The 25,355-nt window shown below is 42.5% G+C and overlaps 2 protein-coding genes across 3 annotated transcripts in view; both read right to left on the bottom strand.

Moving 5' to 3' along the window:
- Positions 1 to 14,491: 14,491 nt before the first annotated feature.
- Positions 14,492 to 19,389, bottom strand: tnfsf13b (TNF superfamily member 13b). The gene is made up of 6 exons (XM_073473853.1): positions 18,976 to 19,389; positions 18,766 to 18,880; positions 16,621 to 16,677; positions 15,695 to 15,849; positions 15,272 to 15,422; positions 14,492 to 15,104 (listed from the first exon to the last, which is right to left on the bottom strand). Exons 1-6 carry the CDS (start codon positions 19,207 to 19,209, stop codon positions 14,992 to 14,994), a joined length of 825 nt encoding a protein of 274 aa, XP_073329954.1. The 5' UTR covers positions 19,210 to 19,389; the 3' UTR covers positions 14,492 to 14,991.
- Positions 19,390 to 19,895: 506 nt separating this feature from the next.
- The window catches only part of abhd13 (abhydrolase domain containing 13), a 9,208-nt gene continuing 3,748 nt past the window's right edge, over positions 19,896 to 25,355 (bottom strand). Inside the window, exons 2-3 of one of the 2 annotated variants that reach the window (XR_012179649.1) lie at positions 22,959 to 25,052; positions 19,896 to 20,983 (exon numbers count right to left, since the gene is read on the bottom strand). Coding sequence is in view for 1 of the 2 variants with exons in the window: in XM_073474143.1 (XP_073330244.1) it covers positions 23,963 to 25,018 (1,056 nt within the window). In the remaining variant the exon portion in view is untranslated. Of the gene's footprint in view, positions 25,053 to 25,355 lie in introns of both variants that reach the window. The other variant, XM_073474143.1, reaches the window with a different exon arrangement.

The raw sequence follows: 25,355 nt of genomic DNA on the forward strand, positions 1-25,355 counted from the left end.
TTTTTCTTTTTTTACAGTAGCCCATTTATCAATTATTTTATTTTTGCTTATTTTTTTTATTTTATTTTTTTTTACTAAATATTTCACTCTCCCTTCAATGAATATTAAAACAGCTTACAGGTTCTTCAAATTGCTTCAGTGCTTCTGTTTATCTTAACTGTGCCTGTGATATCTTAATTTCAATCGTTATTTTATCTGAATTATATTAAAACTGCATTCTGGTTCATCATTAACAGCCTGTATGGGATAAAAAAAATGTTTTGTTGTACTTTCAGTTGAAGGGTTTTGTGCGTGAGTTTTAATAAAGACGCTAAAGTTATATTGTTTAAAGGAGCATTATGTAAGAATTCCTACTCAGAACAAACAGGGCACAGCATATCAACAGGGTAACCGCTAAACTGCTGCTAACGGAGGCTGCCGTTAGCTAGTTAGCTCTGTTAGCCATTTATCTAGCGAACGAAGCAGGAGCTTTGGACAGGGATGGATTCGGGGCTAGCTATTTAGCATGCTAACCTCAGAGGATATCCCTACAACACAATACAGAGGCATCATGACTTCAAAACGGATACTTCTTCGCAGTCTGTTGATAATTTTAGTTCATTTTTGAATGTTTTCAAGTAAAATTCTCACATATAGCACCTTTGAGAGTTCCTTGTTGCTTTTAAAGGAATGTTGCTTGGCTTTGACCTCCTTTTTTGTTATTTCTACTTTTTCCCAGTTGGTTTGATATGTTACTTTGAAGACATTTGAATGTTTCTGTTGTTGCTCAGTGCACTGCTGAAGCTATTTTCAGCGCTGATAAACACACTGAACGAGGGCAGGCAAATTCAATTCATTTACTTAATTAGTAATTCTAATGGGTTATATCACTGGCCAGACGAGACATCCACACAGTTAGAGGCTAAATGTTCCTCTCCTCTGTTTTAATGCTAATACTCGGATACAGCAGTCCGCCATACAGTATGAACCCTGGTTGGGGACGACTCACGCTGCGTTCACACACACTGCTACAGCAGTGGAAGTAGTCGGCAGCCCGGCCTCTCATGAAGCTGTAGCTCTGTGTGTGTTTACTTCTCTGCTCTGGCTGGAAAGTTTCGTTCTGATGTAGCCGCCGCACTTCACACACGAGAGAGTATTTTTTTCTCGTCATGCAGGGCTTTTTTCAGATTTACTCGCACTTAGTTATTGCTCACATTGCGTCATCGCACACAAAGTTGAGCTTTTCTCAACTTTCCTCTGAAGTGCTGCAGACTCTGAATCTCTGCAGCTCAGCGGGTGGCCATTCACAGCGTCGTATGCGAGAGCGACCCGCTAGATTTATCACACTTAACCCTGACTTTACATCTCTTTCTTACACTCATCTGCTTTTCAGCCCCCTGTTAGAGTGAGGTATGTGTGCGGCCATGGCTGTAGTTGAGCTGCACTCCCCGTGCTCTGGACTACGGGGTCAATTGGCAAATATAAGAAGGATGAATGGAGGTGGAAGGTGGAGACAAAGTTAGAACACAGTGAGAGAGGTGGGAGAGGTTCAGGGGTAAGTGTGTATTAAATCTTGGAATTGAGGTCCACCAGGGGCATGAAATTACCAGACTACAGGTTCAAATCACGCTGGTGCACACAGCCTTTAATCCAAAGCCGAAGCAATTCCCTCCACAGCGTGGTCTGAGATGTTGCTTTACCTCGACATTATCCCTCTCCTCAGAACTCTTATCTGCACTCGCAGCAATGAGCAGAGGATATGACGAGACTGACAGACTCGGCCCGTCATCGCCCCTTCCACCTTCTCTTCCTCCCTCACCACTCTCATTACCCTCACCTTGACGGTCTTTTTCTCACACACTCCTAATTCTTGCCTCACTCTCTCCTCCATAAACCCTCCATCCCTCTCCTCCATCCCCTCTGATGTAGACAACGGTTCGACAGGGATCCGTAGGAGATTAGCGCGATAGTAACGTGGGAGCGTATCATAGCGTTGTCAGAGGGGGGCATCATGCCCCATTAGGTAATGACCTAATTTGATTAGGGTTGAATGTGAGAGATGACATGTTTGAAATCAAGCACACAAACATCACAGCCAGACGATATCTTTCATCTCAGCGTAAACTCCCCCCACGGCTTCTCCCACAGATCAAAGCAGGGTTTTTTTTAAAGGGAATGCTTAACGGATGCTGTTCAAATCATTAGCATGGCTCTGCAGCTGGGCTCACACTCAGCACTCTAATACACGCTGTCTAGCTGCAGGCGAGGAAACCTGGTAGGTGGACGAGTGTTTGCGTGCGTCCGTGTGCGCACGTGCATGTGTGTTTAAGTGAGTGTGTGTTTAGTGACGGGAGCAGGTAAGTGGTTACGTTTGATGCACCTGCCCTGCAGAGAGGTGGGAGAGCAAGCTGCATCATGAGCTACTCTCTCTCTCTCTCTCTGTCCTACTTTCCTGTCGTTTCATCCCTCCCGCCTCTGTCCTCTTTCTGAGGAAGACCTTTACCATCTTCCCTCGCTGACATCCTCGTCATGTCACGTAATCTAGTCAGTGCTCCCACTCCCACACGCTAAATTATCTTTGTAACGCTCAACTACCTGCAGCTATACATGTCTCTTGCAAATATACCACATTCAATTCAGATTGATTTTGTATGTTTCATTTAATTTCATCATTTTAAATTTTGTCTCATTGATGAAAATGTTTTAAATATGCCTTTATCACAGTTTGTATGTAGTATATTTCCTGTGTGGGTGGAATAAATCCTGGTGGGCTAATTTATTTATGAATTTACTTTTTTTTCTTTTCTTTTTTTTTTAATCTTGCTCTTCAATATCTTTTTACTTAATTTAAAATGTTTCTATATATCACTCAATTTGCCATGTCGGAAGCCCTAAAGGTTCAAACATATTTCCTTCGCTTAACCGTGATAACGAGTTAAATTTGAGAGATCACAAGTTTTATTTATGTCGTTACCACGTAATAAACAAATGTTGTTTTCCCAAGGTAACAAGAAAATTAATCATGAGAAAAATCCTAAGATTCGTGACATACAACCACTGCTCTGTGCGCTGGGTTTTGGGAGTTTCAAAGCAAACCACATGAACTTTTTATGAATTTTTGCCATTAATAATGGGTACTCCTTGATCTGACATTTTCAGCTTAAATCAGTTGCTGCACTTGTCAAGATGCCATGTATGCATGCTGGCATGCAGTAGCACTGCTGATCTAATAAACATGAAGCTATAAGGAATAAGAGGGAACAACCTTTTGTGTTCTTGCGATAACGGATTGATTTATCTCGTTCTCTTATATCTGGACAACAGCATTTGTTTTTTCATGATAAAAATAAAATTTAACTCGTTTTCACGGGAAGACGGAGGAAATAAAATGTTCGACCCATGGCTGTTTAGGGCTTCCGTAGCTATGGGTATTGGTTGCTGTATACATTTTTGTGAAAAAAAAAACAATAAAAAGCATGATTACACACAAAAAAAAGCACAAATTCCTGCACTGTAAAACTCTACAGTTTCAGTTAGGGGTACAAACAGGAGAAAAGCCATGTTCACATGTACTGTACAAATGTAGCCGGAGCAAGTCCTGGCAGGCCCAGACACTGACCCTGACATCCATGTCCCTCACACACATTCTGTCTGATAATAGCTCTGGAAGGGAAACAAAGTCTGCAAGGCCACCAGTCACATGCCAGCGGCAGCAAGCCCACATTAACATGAGGAAGTCTTCTATAGAAAGATGAGGTCACACCGGGAACAGCCCCTCCCTCCTCTGACAAAGACTACTATCATATAGGCCTCGGTCAACCTTTGTGTGAGCCGGTGCACCTGTTTAGTATTGAAGCCGTGCAGGCCGCTCCGCTTTGATGATATTGTTTCATCAGATGGGGGAAAATCTCCGACCAAAGGTTTTGGATTTAATCTCAGCCTGCTGGAAGTGGTCCACTCCCAAATAACATGTTGCTGCTGCTGCTGCCAGCAGTGCTTCCCACCACCTGTCATTAGCTCTAGCTGCTGTTTGAGTCGGCCAACTGCCCAGTCCCATGGGCCTCACTTATAGGAATAGTCTGGGGTTTTTATCTTCATCTGCAGGATCATCTTTCCACACACGAGGACACCTGAGCTATACAGGAAGAAGAACAATTCTGATGAGCTAGGTTATGGATCTACACCTCCAGTTTAATTTACCTCTATTTAAGTCACGGTCCTGTCATTTCAGTTTTATTTTATTTGTTTTTCTATGTGTTTTCTAGGTTTTTGTGGTGCCTTTTGCTCCGTTTCCTTCCTGTGTCCCTGTTCTCCTCCCTAGCCTGATTTTCCCTCCACACCTGTCATGTATCTGTCTCATTAGCCCTTCACTGTTCCTAGTGTTCTTCCAAGCCGATCAGCTCCTTCCCTGCTCTCTGGTATCCCTACTTATTACCCTCATCTGTGTTTCTCCACCTCACTCCACCTGCACCTCATTCCCTCGTTGGCTTAGTTTGTGTTTAAGTCCAGTCTTTAGTCCAGTCTTTGTTGAGTCATCTGTAGTGTTTTCCCATTCCTGATGTTACGTTGTGTTTGCCTGTTCCTTGTGTTGCCATGATCCTAAATAAAACATTGTCCATTGCACTTTCTGTCTGCAGACTCCTGACTTTGGATCCACCTCATCGGCTCCAGCGTGACAATTTAGAGCTGCAATGATGAATCAACTGTTGAAAGTACTTGTGAGTCTGACAATGTTAAAGCAGTGCAATGCTATATCAGTGTACTACTGAGGATTTGCTGATTTTCTTCTGTTTACTACGATTGTACATCGAGTAGTTTTGCTATCGGTTGCACAAAATAAGCAGTTTTACAGTAACATAATACATCAAGTAGTTTTGAGCATTTATTTTTAACATTATATACTAAATAATCCTTAATCAAAAAATAAGCTATTGGATCAATCAACATTAAAGGTGCAGTATGTAAGATCGGCCACCTCTAACTATAACCAGAGTTAGCATGAACTAACTGTAGCTGCCATTAGCTGATTAGCTCGGTTAGCTGTGCAGCTAGTGGGCCAGACTGGGAGAGTGAAGAGGTATTACAAAGAAGGATGGGCCAGAGCTAGCTGGTTAGCAGTTGGTATCTCTGCAGCATAATACATAGATGTCTTTGACATAATGTCAAAACTCCGTCTATAATTTTCAGTTGATTTGTTGTTGTTGTTGTTTTAAATTTAAATTCGTAGGTATTGCACCTTTAAAAACTAATGCACTAATAAGCACAGTTCCCTTTGTTTCTAGTCAAATTAACGCCTCTCAGAGATACCACACATCTCCAGTCATAAATGACATCTGTCTCAAGTTCACCAATTATAAATAGCGCATATTGGTGTGGATTACAATTTGCACTAATCAGCTTTGTGGGTGAAACAAATCTATGGCTTCCCCAGATGAGCGGTAACCCCCTTAATCCCATCCCACCCCCACTCCTGTCTGCTCAGTCAGCTGTCTGCCTTTTGACGTCAGGCATCTATCCACTAAGTGACTGTGTTTGTATGCATGTGGTCTTTTTCTGAAAGGGGGGGTCCATCAGAGGAAATCCAGTAAGCGTGGTAACCAGTCAGTCCCATCTAAGAATAGGTCGATTGGTGGAGAGACCAAGGGTTAGACATCGAGTATGTAGACAAAGGCTTGTGACTGACAGGAGGCCCATAGTTAGCCAACAGGAATTCTTCAGACTGATCAGACAGAAATATCCCAGGTAACAGGTGGACGCTGTATTTCTAGTTTTTCCTCTCTAAATCTTATGCAGCTGTGACATTCATGACCACATTGCACCACCTCTTCGAGCAAGTATTCCCCTCTTTAATCATGCATAAAAGGTGCCATTTAAATCTTGCCAGAGCTGCAGGACCTCAGCATTGCAACACAGCCGGTGGGCTGCTTTACATGAGTGAAACAGTGGGAGGGGGCTGTATATTCCTTGAACACCTCTGGAGCTCTGACAGCAGCAGATCCATCAAAGAGCTTTTCTTGCGGGGAAAAGTCTTTGCATCCTCCTCCTCCTCCTCCTCCTCCTGCTCTTCGTCATCGTCCTCTGTTGCTCATAAATCAACCCGTAATTATCAGGGCGGGTGGTGACTAAGTCTCGAGACCATGTGGCTCAACAGCTGACCACAGCACAGGGGACCGTTCTGCGTCCACACACAGGCCGACAGACTACAGCCTCTCTTGCCGGATACACCCACAGACCAGCGCAGCACGCCTTGCCGTGTTCCAAACAAGAGAAATGTGAAAGAAGAAAGACGAGCCAGAGGGAAACTGCTGGAAAATGGCATTATGGAACCGTACGGCTGAGATAATCTTTTCAGTTTAAAGAGAGAGTGATACCTCCGTGCGACGCCGACAGACACAGCGGCCTGCAATCTGGCTGAGCGGGGGGACAGATGGGTGTAGCACACACGCACACACACACACACACACACACACACGCACAATAAAAAGGGGGTTGTGAGTGAAATGGCTGTTCCTCCTTGCACATCAAGTTACCGTGATTGATTTTTTTTCACACACTGTTTAACAGTTATCATACCTTCCCAAGGGTTTAACACCAACAAGTTCAACCCAAATGCACACACACACACACACACACACACACACACACACACACACACACACACTTCTACACACACTTCAGACTGTCAGCGGTCTGAATGAGCCCATCTGTGAGCGCCTGTGAAACAAAAGCAGAGTTTTGTGGGGTGACACAGGCAGAGTTATGTCTGCCCGCGACACTGCCTCTGTCTCTGTGTCTCTACTTCCCTATTTAACCTTTTCTATCTCTACCTTCGTTCCTCCTCTGCCTCACTCTCTCTCTCTAAACACTGTCTGTACACATCACACAACCAACACATGGCGTTTCGGTGAGAGCCGCCCAAGGTCCTCCGAAACTGGGACGATTCCCAACTGATGTTCAGTACCCCCAAAGGCCCTTTGAGAGGAGTGTGTGTGTGTGTGTGTGTGTGTGTGTGTGTGTGTGTGCAGTGAACAAGCAAAACCTGTTTTCCTTCTTTTTTTTTTTTTCTGCTCTGCCAGCCGGCACACATGCAACATCTCAGGGCAAACAACAGCGTGCAAGATGAGGAAAAAAGGGAAAAAGAAACAAAGGCGAGTGAACACTGGCCATTGAGAAGAATAAATGGTCTTTCCCTGGTAAAACATATAAAGTAGAAAGGATGCAAACAGAGGTATTAGATGTTTGTTCAGCTATGGAAACAAAGTCATGCAAAATCAAAGAGAATAAATTGCCAGTGGACAAAAATTGTGCCACCAGGCCTCATGTAAACACCCAGAAGCTCAGACACACACAAAACAGGACACAAGTGGCTCCGTACCTCACTGTAACATCTCCCTCGTAGTTCTTGATGCGTTCTTGCCAGTTAGGAAATAACATCCAGAGACAATCTGGTCTCAGCTGCAAAAGATCTGAAACACTCAGAGAGAGCGAGTGAGAGAGAAATCAACTCCCAGCTCTCTCTACACATCTACACCCATAGGCTACAATCCTCCACAGACATCCCATCAGAGAGATGGAGAGAGGGAGAGAGAGAGAGAGAGAGAGGGGGGAAAGAGGGGAGCGTGCCAGTTTGGGTGAATTAGGAGGGGGAGTAGTTGAAAGGGAGAGAGAGCATGAGTCAGTGATAGAGAGAGAGAGATTCAGGAGTTTGTCAGCGAGCGAGCGAGCATGTTTGTGAGAGAGAAAAACAGAAAGCGAGTGAGACGGGAGTTTAAAATCTCTAATTACAACTGCTTATCACAAGCCCATAAGCAGCTGGTGGGAGTGAGTGACACAGGACTTTATATACACACTACACTCTGTTGCGCCCTCATTGTGTGTGTGTGTGTGTGTGTGTGCGTGTGTGTGTGTGTGTGCGTGCGTGTGTGTGTGTACTGTGTTAGTATGAGGGGGAGGAGAAGCAAACACTCAAACAATGGGCTGAAAGTGAAACCGTGTAGTGAAAACAGGAGGACAAAAAAGCAGCACAGAGCAGATATGCCGAGCAACAGGACAACTACCAACTTAGTGCCCCCTTTCCCATCATCCCCCTGGATGGACTGCCAGGCAGCGGTGTATTAAAGGATGAGTAATAAGTCATAATTCAGATTCATCCTCTGGGGATAATGAATGTCTAATCAACTTTCATATCATCAAACATTTGCTGAAATATTTCCTCAAAAGATAAGTTCATCTTCATCTCAGTATGGAAATTCAGTCATTATCTGCTCACCCTCCCGCAGCTGGAAAGACAGGTGAAGTTTTGTAGTCCACAAAACATTTATGGAGATTTACAGCAAAACAGTGTTGCAGCATTCTCCTCAACAATTCAAGTAGATGGGGACTATCTACTATCTAAACATAAAATGGCTCCATACAGCTGGTCTGGCATAATCCAAGTCTCAGGGAGCTTCAACATCCCAAACTGACTTGAAAAGACACCCTTGACGAGCGGGTGGGCTCATGTGCCAACTTGAGACGGGTTGTGAGCTTACAGCTGCTTTAGACTTTGACCTTAAAAGCGCATAAATAATGTCTTTTCAAATCAATTTGAGATCTCAGGACTTCTGGAGAGGCTTCTCTGTCATGCACCATTTACTATGAAGTCATCATATAGACTGACCCCTCAGCACCCCCAACTGTGACTGACATCCCGCGTCCCTAAAATAACAATGTATTAGACTGTATTTTGTGCATACGAACACAGAAGTGACGTGTCCACAGACAGAAGTTGAACAGAACTGTTTGTAAAACTGATTTGATGATACACAAATAAGACAGAAGTGCTAGTAAACAGTTTATTCTATAGCTTTCACATTTGTTGATTTGTGAAGCAGCCATCTTGGATTTTGAGTCGGGGGTTGGTGAGGTGCGTCTGACTTTCCAAGTCGGAAAAATCCAGCTGCAGGGGGCGTTCTAGCTGAAAGTGCAGACTGGGAACTCGAAAATTCCGACTTCCCATTTCAAATTGAATGCACCATAAATGTTTCCAAAAGCTGATTTCCCCATTTCGATGATACTTTTGTCACTGGAATATCCGAAAGAAACAACATGCCAAGATGTATTACATGCTGTACAAATTACCAAAAAACACTAAGATTAAGACTAAGATTAGAGAATAAATATCTAAAATCACATGAATCTGTCTTTATATGATCATACTGTAGATGCTTGTGCCGAGCTGGTTGTTGATGTGCTCATGCTTTTTGTGTTTTTAAATGAACTTGCAGAGAGATCAGGGTGTAGTTGTCAAAAGGAGAGCATGAGTATAAACACTGTTAATATTTACAGTACACACTGCAAATGTGTGTGAGGGGTGGAGAGCATTTTAGCACGACACAACAGCAGCCCTAGATAAATGTCGCTGGCTGTGTGTGTGTGTCTGCCAAAGCTGCATCTTGTAGCCATCATGCAGAGTGGAGTGTGGGAGCCAGGAGATGGAGAGAGGAAGGGGGGGAGGCAGAGTTGTGGCAAACCAAAATCCTTCCCTCCTCTCATCCATTTGATGTCCTTCCTCTCCCCTGTAATAGGCTGATGTCCTTGAGAAGAAGGCCATCAGAAAAAGAAGAAAGCTTCATCAAGATGAGCAGAACTTCTATAAATCTACCCTCTCCTTGCACTTTTCTTGCACACGTGCACATCGCACGCCTGGCGCTTCATCGTGGTTTGATTCCAATCAGAGGCAGAACCACATGAATTATAGATCAGTTTATATTCCAGCAGATCCGATGTAGTCAGGGGGAGTACGGAACGCTAACGCTGTTAAAACAAATAAAGCCTCTCGTTCTGCTGGGTCAGTCGCGTTTTTCAGATTAAAAACAATTAGCGTCTCCTCGGGCTCAATCGATTAAAAATCTACAGCATGGCAGGCACTGAACATGAGGTTTAGACTTTAGGAGTAACGGATGGCACAATCCAGTTTGTTGATAAACCAAATCCTCACTTAAATGAGAAATCCACGCAATGCTGCTGCCAGTTCAGCTGCCGGGCTCTGGATCAGCCTGATTACTTTGGGCTGACTGCAGCAGATCAAAGTAATCCCCCAATACTCGAGTCGTACGGACATGGAACAACCATGTAGTACACTGCAGCATGGTGAGACCACGTGAGGGCTGTACATTTTGTCAGTATTTAGGGGAGGCAATGAAGGTGCATGTGTGCCTATTTGTGTCTATGTGCAAGTCTGTGTCTTCTTGCAGATGCTGGAGTGTGAGTGTTTTGTGGTGTTTTGCTGCAGAGACGGAGCACGCTGGGTTTTATAATCAGGATTCAGGCATCACCTTAAGCCCCTGTCATCAGTCAGACCTGTCCTGAAGCTACCAAACAGCGTTGGAGGGAGGAGGGAGGGAATGAAAGGACACATGGGGACACGGAGAGGCTAAGGTCTACTTTTTAATACAGGCGATGCAGCCTGAAAAATAGGAGAATGAAGACGACTGACTCTAAGGGACTGAGGCTGATGGTTCCACAGTATCTGATTAAAAAATCTAAAAGTACAAAGGGAGCGTGCCGTTTGCATGCTCACGCAGGAATGTCCACCAGAGCTGTTGCCTGCGAATTGAGTGCTCATTTCATTACGATAAGCCGTCTCCAGTGTTGATTTGGAGAATTTGGGAGCACATCCAACTAGCATCACAGTCGCAGACACCATGTCAGCCCAGGACCTTCATACCCAGCTTCACCTGCAATATCATCTGAGACTGTCCACCCGGACAGTTGCAAAAGTTGGTTTGCACAACCAGAAAAGCTCCACTGCGTCCTCGTCATCCACATCAGGGTCTTGACCTGACTGCAGGCTGTTGTCGTAAACAGCTTGACTGGTCAAATGTTCCCCTTCGGCGTCTGGCACTTTGGAGAAGTGTTATTCTCTTCACAGATGAATCCCAGTTTTCACTGTACCAGGCAGATGGCAGGTAGCCTTTATGGTGCTGTGTGAGCGAGTTGTTTGCTTGTTGTGAAAATGGTGGTGGCGGGGTTATGGTATGGCCAGGCATAAGCTACCAACAATAAACACAGATGCATCTTACTGAATGCACAGAGATATCGTGACAAGATTCTGAGGCCCATTGTCGTGCCGCTCATCACCATCGCCTCATATTGCAGTATGATAATGCACTGCTTCAATTCAACACCCCGAGATCTTTTACTTCAACACATAAAAATGTGAGCAAAAAGAAAATTATTGCATTTATATTTTTGTTGAGTGGGCTTGAGTATCAAAAGTAACTTTCCAAAAAGCAAAAAATGGGTTCAAGCACTAAAGTAAAATTACATTTTACATTTATTTAGATTGCTGTTTACAAGGTTTTGACTGATTACCCGCCTGGACGATTATCAGATCCAATATTAAGGAAATAAAATAGATTAATTTGAAAATGCACTACTTTAACTCTCATGCAGCATGCAGTCTGCAAAGTAACTGGTAAATAAAGTTATCAAATAAATGTAGTGGAGTAAAGAGTTCAATATGTGCCTCTAAAATGTAGTGGAGTAGAAGTATAAAGTAGCAGGTACCTCTAAATTGTACTTAAAGGATCATCCAAAAATGAAAATTCACTCATTATCTCCTCTCGACCATGCTGATGGAAAGTCGGATGGAGTTAGCATTCTCTTAAACAACTGAAGTAGATGGGGACTTCTTTAAGAAAGCACCCCTCTTTAAACATAAAATGGCTGTGTACAGCTCGTCTGGTGTTATCCAAGTCTCCAGAAGCCCCGAGATAAGAAATTGATTTGAAAAGACGCTATTTACAGCCTCGCCCTGTGGTTGAGCTCGTGCACCTATGATGGGGTGCACGCTAATGCTTTTAGCTTAGCAGCTAAAGAGAAGAATTCAGCTTAAAAAAGGGTGTTAATTATGTCGTTGATATAAATTTGAGATCTTGGGGCTTCAGGACGAGCTGTATGGATTTTAAAACAAGTCCCCATCTACCTCAGTTGTTCAGGAGAATGCTGCAACGCTGTTTTGCTGTGAACCTCCAGAAATGTTTTGTGGACTACAGAACTTCACCCGACTTTCCTTGTGCACATTAGAGTGACAACCTTTCAACTTTTTGTCAGTTCCAGCTAAAAATCACATTTAAATGATGGACAATTGTTGATCGGACTGTCACTGATGTGATAAGATACCAGACTTAATCATTGTGCGGTGTGTGTGATGTATATCCGTCTGCTTTTCTTTGTGTTTAATAATACAACAGTGTGTATTTGCAACATGTGTGTGAGTGTGTGAACTACACACAGTGCCAGCATGTGTACTCAGCAGGTCTCATTTCCTGATTCTCCGGTCAGACGCTGGTTTCTCTTTTGAGAGGCGAGCCCACAATGACATCAGCTTCCGCCAACACACCAGCGGTCACCATGGCACCGCACAAAGACATTTCTGGCCCAGAGGGAGGGGGGGGGCATCATGCTTGACACATTTATAGGAGAGGTCTGCGCTCCCCTCTCCTCTCATCCCCCACCGTCTCCTCCTTTTTCTCCATCGGTGTTTGTACAGCCGCCTGCTCTGTTTACCGGATCATCAAAGAGCTTCTCAGACTGCCATGGCTGCAGCACCCCGGCCCCGGGCCCGCTCTCTCTATCTGCTTCAGCCTCTCTCTCCTCTTCCGCTTGCTTTTCCACTAATGGCAACTGCTATCCATTAAGTCTGTGTGAAATCTTTCTTTCTCAGCCTTCTATTTTAGACTTTCATCCTCCCTCCCCCTTCTTTTCGGTCTCTCTTCTTGTCAAATGGAGCCATGACTCCAAGGGCAAAATGCCTAGTGGAGAAGTGACCACCCACTGGGCTTTGTCTAACTCTTTGCCCCGATGGACAGAAGGCCAGTGTGTGTGTATGTGTGTGAGAGAGTTAAACAGAGAAGGAGAAACAGATGGACAGAGTGGCAGGTAGGGGGGAACCCAAAAGCTATATCAGTCGAGTTACAGTCGAAAATATTTGGCTGAAAAACATCACAGGATGCCACCTTATCTGGGGCAACATAGTGGGGCATCTTGTATTATGGTGATATATGGGACACTTATCTTTTACACTGAGTAAATCACTTCTAAAAGGCCACGTTGAATTAGATTTAATATGGCTTTAAAGGGTTTAGGCCTGAAATGAAACAAAATAACAAACATTTTTCAATTATGTCACCATTTCTACATTTTAAAGAGCAGTCTGTGATTTAATTATGGTTTATTCCTCGCTAATTATGTAAGTAGTATTTTCACTTAACTATTTAGGGTTTGCTCTGAGCTGGTAGCATTATCAAAGAGCGAGTGGATTAGTGTGTTTAGTCATTATTACGCAGCAACAAAACTCACACTAGAACAATACAATATTGGGGTTGGGGAATATTTTGCCCCAAACTTGTATCGACTGAACAAAGATGCTTCCAAAAGAAGTCAGTTTAAAATCCTCGTGGAACGTTCAGAAAACATCCACTGAAGCGATGAAAGGTTTTGTGTCGTCTTTTTAAAGGGGCTCTAAGGAACAATTTTTAGCAATTCACATGTATTAATCACTTTTTTATTGCCCATATGTTAATTGATTGTAACGTGACATGATAAATGAGACCTTCCCTGTCTCTCTCGGTTGCCTATACAAGCCTGTGGACAGTTTGTTTAACTTGTTTAATGCTGCTGGACTGGATTTCTCTGTGAAGGACTCGGGTCGGATTTTCCGCGACAGTCTGAAGGTTGTGACCTTAAGCACGTCCTCGAGTGCCTCGTCTTGGTGCCTCTCTCCACTCTGCTCACAGAGAGCAACAGTAGCTAACGTTAGTTTAGTTTAGTCTGCTGACGTAAGAGAACGACAGGCTTCCAACACAAGTTCCACAGAGCCCCTTCGACATTCACTATGGATGTCCAAGCGACATCCTTACAGAAGTCGAGATGACATCATTTTTAGAGGTATTGCAGACATCTGAATGACAGCTTCTCCTGGTTCAAAGTCAAAGTTTCAAAGACATCTTTTCAAACACATTTGGGATCTTGGGGCTTCTGGAGACTTGGATTGCGCTGGACAGGCTGTATGGAGCTGTTTTATGTTTTCTCTGTAGTTTTTTTTAAGTTTATAAACACGTTTCCATCTACTTCAGTTGTTTAGGAGAATGCTGCAAAACTGTTTTGCTGTGAAATTCCAGAAATGTTTTGCGGAGTACGCAACATCACCCGCCTTTCCATCAGCATGAGGTGAGTAGATAATAACCAAATTTTCATTTTTGGGTGAACTTATCCTTAAACGTAATATATAGTGAATAATCATCCACTGAGGATGTTTCACTGTTTTCTTCTGGGTCCTCAGGTATTACAAATTCATTAAGCAGCAGCTCCTTTGAATACGCAGGCATCATTTGCTTAGATAATCTAAAAATAGACACTTTCCCCTGCTCGATTTCTCTCTGCGCCGCCTGGCAGGATGTTCTGTCACACTCAAGTCGTTCCTTCTTGTGGTCGACAAGGGAACAACAACCTCCACCCAGATTCCAGATGATGTCATCTGTTGTGCAAGAGCCGTCACTTTATTGCAGACATATATAGGTCAACTTAAATCAAATCATGGCATTCAGATGATGAATCACACCACTTTTGTCTATGTTCAAATATCTAAAATGATAAAAGCATATGAGAAGAACTGTTTCGGCAGCACAGTTATGCTGCTGCTGCGATGTGTTTGTGATTATTTGAAGAAAAAAGTACTTGATTCAGACAGTTGTTACAATATTGTGTCTTGGTGTGTGGTAGAAATCAACATAACACAGCTGCTATAAGGTGCATGCAATCTTAAGAGCAAAGACCATCACCTCACAGGGCATTTAAAGCCCCCTCAGGCTGAAAGAAACTCAGTCAATCGTTCAGCCAGTACAGACGCGGCTGCTTCCTGTATTCTTCTCACAACACCCAAAGTCAGTCGAGGTCACCACAACTGTGCCTTGGTGCACAGTTCGCTTCACAAAAGTGTCCCTCGGGTCCAAAGTGACGTGATACACTTTAAGCGAGTTTGACAGCGCCCAGGAAGGTGGAGTCTCCGGCCAGGGACACGCTGGCCGTGGAACGAGGGATCACCAGCTCCAAGTGGTCCCCGACCTCCAGCTTCACAATACCTGAGGAGACGGAAATGTTCACTTCAGATCCGTATGCAGTCAATCCACACACAAACACACACACACACACACAGGCCTGAGAGAGAAAAACACGCTGTCTGACCTTCTGTAACAGCTGTTGTAAAAAGGGTGAGCATAGCTGGACATAAACAATGAGACAGGCTCACCTCCTGTGTAGCAGGTGTTGTAAGGGTAGTTAGGGTTCATGTTCTGGATGCAGCGGAACAGGCTCACATATGGAGTCTCGGTTCCCACCACGTTCCTCTTCTTTCGGATCACAACATGACCCATTGCAAAGATTCTGTCCGTGTAGTAGACCTGAGCACATCACAAATACTGCGTTAAATCCACGAGGTACGGCGCAGGCATGCATAAACAGTCATGTGAGTGGTTCATTATGTATGCATCATTTGCATTTTCTCTTCCTTATTTGACCTTTCTTCAAGGTCTGTTAACCAGCTGTGCGTCTACATCGAGCACACCCTGTTTTTCTGCCATATATATAGATGTGTTCCCTTTCTGGTGAATGGCAAACAGACTAGCAGCACCCCCATGTGGACAAACTATAACATGACAGCAAAGAGACCAACCTGACTGTACACAAAGTAGAAGCCCTCCTCTCTGACTAACATGCTGTCCTCTTCTACCTCCAGGGCGGAGCCTCTCCTCAGCCCAGTCCGCCAGGGGATAGCGGTACAGGGTGTATCAGTGCAGGGGATATCTCCGTTCGGCCCCGGGGAGTATTCTGATTCAAGGAATAAGAATATAAAAAAACATGTCAAAGCACCTCAGTGTTGTAAAAAGTATCCAGAAGTCAAACTTGAGTAAAAGTAAAGCTGTGGTGTTAAAATATTACTTTGGTAAAAGTCACCCATACAGATTGTACTTGAGTAAAAATGTTACTTTTAGTATCTGATATGAAATGAACTTAAAGGTGCAATATTCAAAATGCAATAAAATTTGAGTTGAAAACATAAAAAATGTGATGAAAGAACAGTTTGGACATTTTGATATCTACATATTGTGTTGCAGAGATATCTACTAGACTTAGCCTGCTAACCAGCTAGCTCCAGCCCACCCTGGTTCAACGTTCCTGTGCTTGTGGTGTGACCGCCAACAACTCCTCAGTGTCCCCAGCTCACAGTCTGGACCTCTAGCTGCATGGCTAATTTTGCTAACCAGCTAACTGCAACTACAGTTGGCAGCAGTTAGCGGTTACTCTGGTGATATGCTGCCCTCTGTTTGTTTTGAGTTTGAATTTGACATATTGCACCTTGAAGTAGCAAGTAGCAATTATCAGATCCTATATTCAGCATTTTTCTGACCTTTGGAATCATTTTTAAAAGATTGCAGATAAAATTAATTAATTTAAAAATGGCTTTGGCTCTGATGCAGCATGCAACTTATATGAAATGGTAGAATGTCAATAACTAACAAAAACGATATCAAAGTCAAATAAAATAAAATAAAATAACAAATCATCAAACAATCACAACTGAGGCCAGACATACTGTACCTTTGGTGAAGGTTCTCCTGCTACTGTTTGCCAACAGCTGCAGGCAAGGCTGAGAAACTGTGACAAAACAAAACAGACATTTAGATATGTTAAAACTGCTCAACAGTTTCCTTATAGCCTGCATGTAGTCGATTCAAAGGCTGTCTCTCTTTTTCTTTGTGATCTTTCACTTTTTCTGTTGTGGGCGAAATCCATTGACGTCGGCACTAATCAGAAGTTTACTGTAAATATTGCACCCCAGGGATGGTTAAATAGCTTCAGCTGATGGTGTTAACTTTCACACCATTTCTTAGCGAGCATGAAGTCTCCACATCTGACATCTTATTTTTCATGCGGTTATCACCAAAGCTGATGAGTCATTCACACTTGGCTGTTAGACTGTCAAAAACAATGTCTCCTGGGGGCGGGGTTTAATGTCTGAATCAAGGGGCTGAAGGTGGTGTGTACACAGAGAGACATTTTGTGATTTTGAGCTGACATCTAACTTTAAAATGGTATATAAAATATCTTTAGGGGTCATAACTGTGAAAATACTCCACTACAGGTTGAAGTACTGCATTCAAAACCTTATTTAAAGGGCAACTCCACCAATTTTACACATTAAAGTGTGCACTACTGCATATGTGAAAAAAGTAGTATTAAGCCTTTTGTGGCTCCAGAGGAAGCTGCATGTGATCTGATGAATAGCCTCCAGTGCTGTCACTGAGTTTCATTGTGGGTAATGTAGGCACCAGGATTTAAAAAGCAGTCCACTGGTCTGCAGAACCAGAAATATAGGCTTGTTTATGTCATGCATTCTTCTTCCTTTTCAAAACATTCTGCCTGCATTACCCACAATGCAACTTAGTCACTAACTGACATCACTGGAGGCCGTTTATCAGATTATAATCAGCTTCCCCTGAAGCCACAAAAGGCTTTATACTACTTTTTTCACATATGCAGTAGTACTCCCCAAGGCTTGTAAACACACTTTAATGTGTAAAATCAGTGGAGTTACCCTTTAAGTAAAAGTATGTAAGCATTATCAGCAAAACTGACTTAACTCTTGTGTGGTGTTCATATTTTTGTTATTCAGCCAGTGTTCGTGGGTCTGGTGGACCTGCTGCATTTTTGGGTTTTTAATTTAACACAATCAAACAATTTTATGTTAAAATACTCAACAGATGTTTACTTCATCAATATACAAGCAATTTACAAGCAATATAAACAGCATATATGGTTAATATTTGCCCTTTACCTTTGTTAGATCACATTTATGAAGTGCTACTCGTTTTAAATAAAGATTGGTTCCAGCAAGACAGAGGGTAAAATGTGCAGGAATGTGAGAGCAGAAGGTGTTGGTGCTTGAATTTTGCAACAATGTTGCAACCTTGTGCAGGAACGGCAGGGGCAGAAACACAACACACACTGTACAGTGTGTGGTCATTGAAAATGTGTTCTGATATATGTTCTTCACAGAAAATGAGCCAAGGCCAATGAGTCTGAGTTTGAAAAAATAATTAATCGTATCATTTTTCTTTTGATAAAAAATAAAAACGGGTCCCACAGACCCAAACACCATACAAGGGTTAAAGTATCAAAAGTAAAGTACTGATTATGCAGTAAAATGGTCCCTGTCAATGTTATACCCTTACTTCTAATGTTTTTGAAATAATGTGTATATTTTATTACTGCTGCAGATGTTTAAGGTTGAGCTCATTTTAACTGCTTTACATCCTCTTGGAGTATACACATAATCTACAGCAATGAATCATATTCTATAAGATCATCATGTTTGAAGCGTTGCTGTCCTGTGAGATTCATGTATCTTCAAAAAGTCAACTTTTCATGAGCTCTGTGATAAATTTATTTTGAAATGTAGTGAGGTAAAAATACAATATTTCCTTCTGAGATGTAGCGGAGTAAAAGTATAAAATTGCATAAAATGAAATGAAGTAAGTAAAGTACCTCAAATTCACACTTGAGAAAATGTACTTAGTTACCTTCTGCCACGGAATATCATAACAATAAGGAATCTATTAAAAACCTTGATCACCACTTTAAACAACAGAAATCATGTTCACCACCAATCTCACACTGAACTAAAGGAACTACAAACTGCACTAACAGTGAAGTCGGGCTCAGCTGCAGCCCATCGTGTCTTACCTGATGGCTCTGCTCCAGAGACCAGTCTTCTCTTTCTTATCAGTGTGAAAGCATCTTGAGACCCAGGTTGGTGCAGGGGCTCTTGGCTGCTTCTCCTGCTGCTGATGTTGTCAGTCTGAACAGACACAATAAAGCCACAATGCATGCTGGTGAAATGCTCGTCTTATGGGGTGTTTGTTTTGGGGTTCTAAATGATTAGTCATCTCTCACCTGGCCTCCATGTTTGGCATCTTGTCCCTCCTCTCTCCTGCGACAGACCTCTGATCTGAGCCCCTCCACCTCAGCTCTGAGAGCCACCAGTTGGTACAGGGACAGAGCTGAAAGAGAGGAGGAGGTGACAGCAGCCAGCGTCAGCAGGAAAACCGGCCAGGACAGCCTCCCCTCGCCTGCCCTGTGTCCAGTCCCAGGCTCCATGCCTGCCAAAACTGCCATCGGTGGTCCCATACACAATCTCCAGAGAGCTCAAACTGGCAGCATGACTGCTCTCAAGCCTGAACTATGCTGCTGACTGACTGTGCCAGGGACAGTTGATGCGCCCAGCTTTACCTTAATTCCTGCCTAAAAGCTCCACTGACTTCCTTAACTCTCGTTTTTGTCCTCCAGCGGCAGGTTCCACGTCAGTCTGAGGGATTACGCAGACTGAATACTGTACAAATAAGGCTAATGCAGCTTCCCCTCTATTGTTCCGCTCAGCTAACCACACTCAGCTTCCTGCCTGGCCAGCAGCCTCTACAAATCTCTCTCCCTTTTCTCTTCATCTCGCTCCTTCAAAATGATAAAACACATCTCAGCTCCTTCGCATTCAAACAAATAACATGTATGATAGTTTCAGAGTGGAAACAGGAAGGGCGGTCTTGGTATTTAGATGAGGGACAGCGTGGTGGGGAAATAAAGGAAGAGGTGTCAGACAAAGAAGGAGGAATAAACATTATTAATGTCAGTTTCAGATTTGAATTTGACAACGAGGAGCTTACTGAAAGAAGGAAGTACAAAAATTAACAGAAACATGTCAAAGAAAACAAACTGCGTTTCCCAGAATATAAAAAGTGAAGTGATGCCAGGTTGCATCAACGAATTTGGAACTGTTACATTAAAAAAGCTTGTTTACAGCAAAAATGAGATGAGACAAGCCGTTTTAATGTATCAATTTATTGCATGTTACAGTACAGAAAATAGAAAGTGAAAATGTGTGCTTACAAAAGAAGTTAACATTGTCTCGAAATAGAAAAGAAATTACTCTAAAATGGAAAACCCCTCAAACTGACTGCTTCACACTTAAGAGAAAGATGAGCCATTCAGATGTCAGACCATTCAGATATCCATCCAGAAGTCATGGTCGATGTACACAAATAATGTCAACACTGTGCAGGGTCATGACTCAATGTAATCACATGCCAGCTTGTAATGCAAATTCCAAATTATGCAAAACGCTTTCAACAGCATTCATTGCACCCTATTCACAATCATATGAACATATAAAAACATGTTCCATAGTGCATTTGGACAATACCTGGCAGATTATTTTGTTTTATAGAAAAAAATGAACAGACATTCACTTTGATTCCATTTCTTTTCATCAACGGGGAGTTGAACAGAAACAACACACTTGGATAAGAAGCCAATATTCTAGTTGTTATTCATTTTGTTTTTAAGCCAGCCACTAAAAGAATAAATCAAGTGAATGATGACAAGTTCCTACATGGTTTCTTGAATGACGAGACGGCGCACTGCCAAAAAAACAAACAGTAGAAGTGCGTAAAGTAAGAACTGAATAGTCACATGGTTGAATTCAGATTACACAATGTGCTCTACCAACATATAAAGGGGAAAAGAAATCATTAAACTGAATGCATACAACTTAAGTTTATGAATGTGATATACTACAAAAATGCCTGAAATTGTTCTGTGCCACTGGTGGCAAAAAGTCACACAAAAAGGGAGAAATCAACATCTATACATTATTTCTTGTAAAGCACACTTGTTAATTTAAGACCACAATTTACATTCATTGTATCCTTTAGACCATTTTTAAAGTTATCACATCAACACAAACAAATTTAGTCTTTTGATGTTTGTTCAATTTTCACTGTTCACAAACAGTATCAAATATGGCTAAGGAGATCTGTATTCAAATGGCTTTGATACCACTGCAGTGCAGCATGCTGCATTTGGAAAGCAAGAGCAGATAGAACGGTGTCGTCGGGCTCTGCTCCACCCCCTGGAAGACATGCAGGAAAGGTTAATTAGCTCATTAAAAGCCCTCCAAGTGAGTAAAGCCATTTTGCCACTCAAGCATGGGGTGAGACAAGAATCAAGAATCCTCCACTCAACAATTATGATGCTAATGATTATAGCTAACAAATAATCACAATATTTGATTAAAAATGCTCACACTTGATTTTTGGTTCTTAAAGGAGAGGGTCCAGATTTTTTAAAGACTACCTTAAAGGTACAATGTGTAAGATTTTCATTCAAGAGTTGACAAATATTATCAAACATTTTGACGTTATGTCAAAGATGTCTATGTATCATGTTGAAGAAAAATCTACTGAAGTTAGCATGCTAAACAGCAAGCCTCTTTCTTCTAGTGGTCCAAAGCTCCTGTGCTAGCGGCGTAAACACCAACACTCCCATGGTACTCCGGCTAGCTGCGCAGCTAACTGAGCTAACAACCTAACAGTAGCTACAGTTGTAAACATATAAACTGAATACAGTTAGCAGCTGTTAGCAGTTACTCTTGCGATATACTGCCCGATTTGTTGGAAGTGTGAATTCCAGGTGACTAATTTTTAGGTATTACACCTTTATTACAACACTCAAAGGCCCATATGAATGTATGCAGAAAGAGTCATTGCTATCTTTCCTACTAAGCCTTAGACGGGGATAAACTTGTTTTTTTAGCCAAGCGTTTGTGTAGACAACTGGTTGCGTCGTGAAAGTAGTAGTTCACATACTACACGTGCTACTGGAGGATAACACTAGCATGGCACACGTTGGCTTGTTGTCCCTGCTGCTGCTGATGTGCTTACTGACCCTTAACCCTGTCACATCTGCATACTGGCCCTATACTGCCCCTACCCTTTATGTGCGTATTGCAACTTGATGATGTGTATAGTTAATTTCTGAGGACGTGCACAACTGACACTCCAAATAGGTGCAGGATACGCGAGGTAGTCATAACGTTTACACAAACTCGTTGTAAAAAGCAAGTATATCTTCGACCTAATCCCGTCTACAACCCAAATCCCAAAACAGTCAAGATACTTTTTAAACATTGAAATCTTCCAAACAGGTGTTTTTTGAACATTTCACAACTTATCCCAGTTTTTTGTTGCCGCTGTCCTAACTTGTTTGAAAAAAAAGGATAAGCAAAATATTAAATTGTTTTATGTTTTACAAAACGTCAACAAGGGATGCAAATTTTAAGCAATTTCTTTAATTGATAGTCTGCTGCTTCAACAATCGATTATCAGTTCATTGTTAATAATATATGAAATATGTTGGATGCTTTTCTGTAGGAAGTTGTTTTAACCACTGATACGATCTATGTTCGACACAAAATCAGAGTAGGCTACATTAGGAGTTCAAAGAACAGATAAAGAAGAGGTTTCTTACGATAAATTAAATAACACAACATAATGAATTTTTTTTAACTGCGGTGCTTCAGACTGTCGCTATTGAACATCTGGCCCGACAAAATTTAACCCATACTGAGGTTACTAAATGGCTAAAATCTAATATCAGTTTGTAAATTTGTCTTTTTGTATTTTTTTCATATGAAAGTTTTAGATGTATTTGTACCCGTCTCTGATTATCGATTACTACATTCTTATTGGTTAAATTCTTAACTGGATTAAATTAATCATTAACATCCCCATTAACATTTTCTGGAATTAGGGTGGTATGAAAAACCAGAGTCAAAAGTTCAGCTGAAGTTAGTGATTGGCAACACAAAGAGGAAACGTTCTACTTGGAAAATACACTCTTGACATGTCTGACTCATACTGTTGAAACTGCAAATTAGCTTCTGTACAACTTTGATGGATTCACATGAATAACGTATCTCTTCACAGTCAGTAGGAACAATTGGTCTTTCACTGCACATCTGGCATGCATTAGTGTTGTGCAACGACTTGAAAAAATCTGAACCCATCCTTTAATAACAAACCACACAGAGCACAAATAATCCTTACCAAACAACACGAGCCCATTTAAGAGTAAAGACTCTCCTTGTGTGCTAGCTGTGTTCGAACAGGACACAGTAACAGCAACGTCTCCCAATCGCACTGGAACAGAAGTAACTTGACAGGAAATAAGATCTCTAGAAACGTATTTTTGATAGGCAGAAGTAACCGACATGTCAATGTTATCTTACTGACCGCTTCATCTCAGCCAACACTTCTTGTGGCTGAATATAATTATTCAACAGTTTTTTTATACTATTGTGCCAGACAAACGTTTTCAAGGGTATATATAAATATTGATCACTACAATGACATGTTATGCAAAGCTGCTGCAAGTACTTTAAATATTAATGTTCCTCAATAAACAGGGAGAGAAATAAAACATCCTTATGCCCCTCAAAGTATTGCTCAGAAGATGTTAACCTACATAACTCAACACTTGTGTAAATCTGAACAAAAAAGTGCAGTGGATTAATAAGGATGTATGTTATTTACAGTATAGGCCTACACATGATCAGTGTCTCGTTTTGTATATCAGAAGAAGTGTCTTTTTGATTCCAGTAGTAATTGGTTTTCACTGAAACATTGTAGGTCCTCATATGGTCATAATACTCTGAGCAATTGTTTGAGTGATTTTTAATTAATTTCAATAGACCCATCACAACAAACTCGTTGGTGGTTGTGACAGGTCTTGCAGTGTGTGCATGTATGCTCTGGCTTCATTCATAAAAAGGTCATAAATACATGCATTCATAGCTGCAACACAAAATAACCCACGATGGCATTGTTAGCCACTCTTAAAACCTTGAAATAGTCAAATCATCTTAACAAATATGTTACATTTACAGAAAGGTAAAAAGAGTGAAATAAAAGGAGAACCCAGACAAAAGCATAGAAAATGTACATTCTTTCCAAAAATCAGTAAAGTCCATCCAATCAATTTCAGTGACAGCCTTCACTTCTTCCAGCCCATTACCCGTAGTCAGTCCCTGGCTGTTTTGTTTTCATTTTCTTCAAATAATGGTGACACTAGCTGAGGGCTGAGCGCTCTCCTCGTGGGCGTGGCTCTTCAGCAGGTCTTTCATGAACTGCTCCAAAGCAGCGAAGTAGCCCTGACACTGCCACGTGTCGTTGTGTGTCCCCTCTGGAAAGATAGCGAGGCGTTTAGTCCGCGCAGGAGACAGCTCGTACAGCTGTTTCATCATGACGGGTGGGATGAGCTGGTCCGACAGGCCGGACACAAACAGTGAGGGCATGCGGCACAGCGCCACCTGCCGATAGGACAGGAACTGATTCCTGTAGCACCACAAGGGCAGCAGGCGCATCGGCATGAAGGAGAAGAGCGTCGCTGCCATGTGGGGGATGCTGAGGAAGGTGTTTTCAACAATAATAGCTGCTACACGGTGAGGGTTGACAGATGCCAAGCGCACAGCCACAGCGCCCCCCAGTGAGCGGCCAAACAGTACCACTTTTGTCTTGTCCAGATCAGGACGCGTCATGACGTAGTCCAGCGTGGCCTCGGCATCCAGGTACAGCCCATCCTCACTGGGCTCACCCTCACTCTTTCCATAGCCACGGTAGTCCACCAGCACCACGTTGGCTTTCAGATTGACCAGCATCAGCAGGGCGTTTGGCACCCTGTGACCAATATTACCTGCGTTGCCATGGAAATAAAGGATAGTAGGTGGAGCAGAGGAAGTGGGGCTGCTTTGATTGCCAGGGGCAACTCCAGGAGGCGTGTCCCCTCCTGTGTAGCGAAGCAGGATGAGGTTAAGCTTCACGCCGTCCTTGGTTCGAATGTACACATTCTCATGTGGGATTCCTGTTGGCATGGGAACGTAAAGGCGAGAGGACGAGGGCTGATCCGGGAAGTAGAGAAGCACATCCTGAAATTTGTAGAGAATACCTGCCACGGAGGCTAGGATGAGAGCTAGGAGAAAGAATCCTCCGTACAGGTGGAAGGTGAGGATGAGGGCCAAAAGGGAGACTCGACAAGCACCCCAAGACCAGGAGGCCAGAGTCAGGGTACAACGCTCCATTGCCCCCCACAGCCTCCAGGGCTTCTCCATGGCTACGCAAGAGCTGAGTCACACGACACACACTCTGTAAATACAGACAGAACAAAGAGAAGGGAAAGTGGTTGAATATAAATGCACATGATCACGAAAAGCATCTAGAAAAACAGTTTTAGTTAATCTATAGTTGAAGTCAGAAGTTTACATACCCTTCTAGTCATTAAAAACTCATTTTTTACCCACTCCAGAAATTACATGTGTACAAACTTGGCAAATCTGTCAACTTTGGGCATGACCAAATTTTTTCCAGCAATATATTACAGAATACTTCACTTATTATCCACTATATCACAAAACCATTGGGTCAGGAGTTCACATACAATAGGTTGAC

This window comes from Pagrus major, chromosome 9, assembly GCF_040436345.1.
Source record: "Pagrus major chromosome 9, Pma_NU_1.0".
Classification (NCBI taxonomy): Eukaryota; Metazoa; Chordata; class Actinopteri; order Spariformes; family Sparidae; genus Pagrus; species Pagrus major.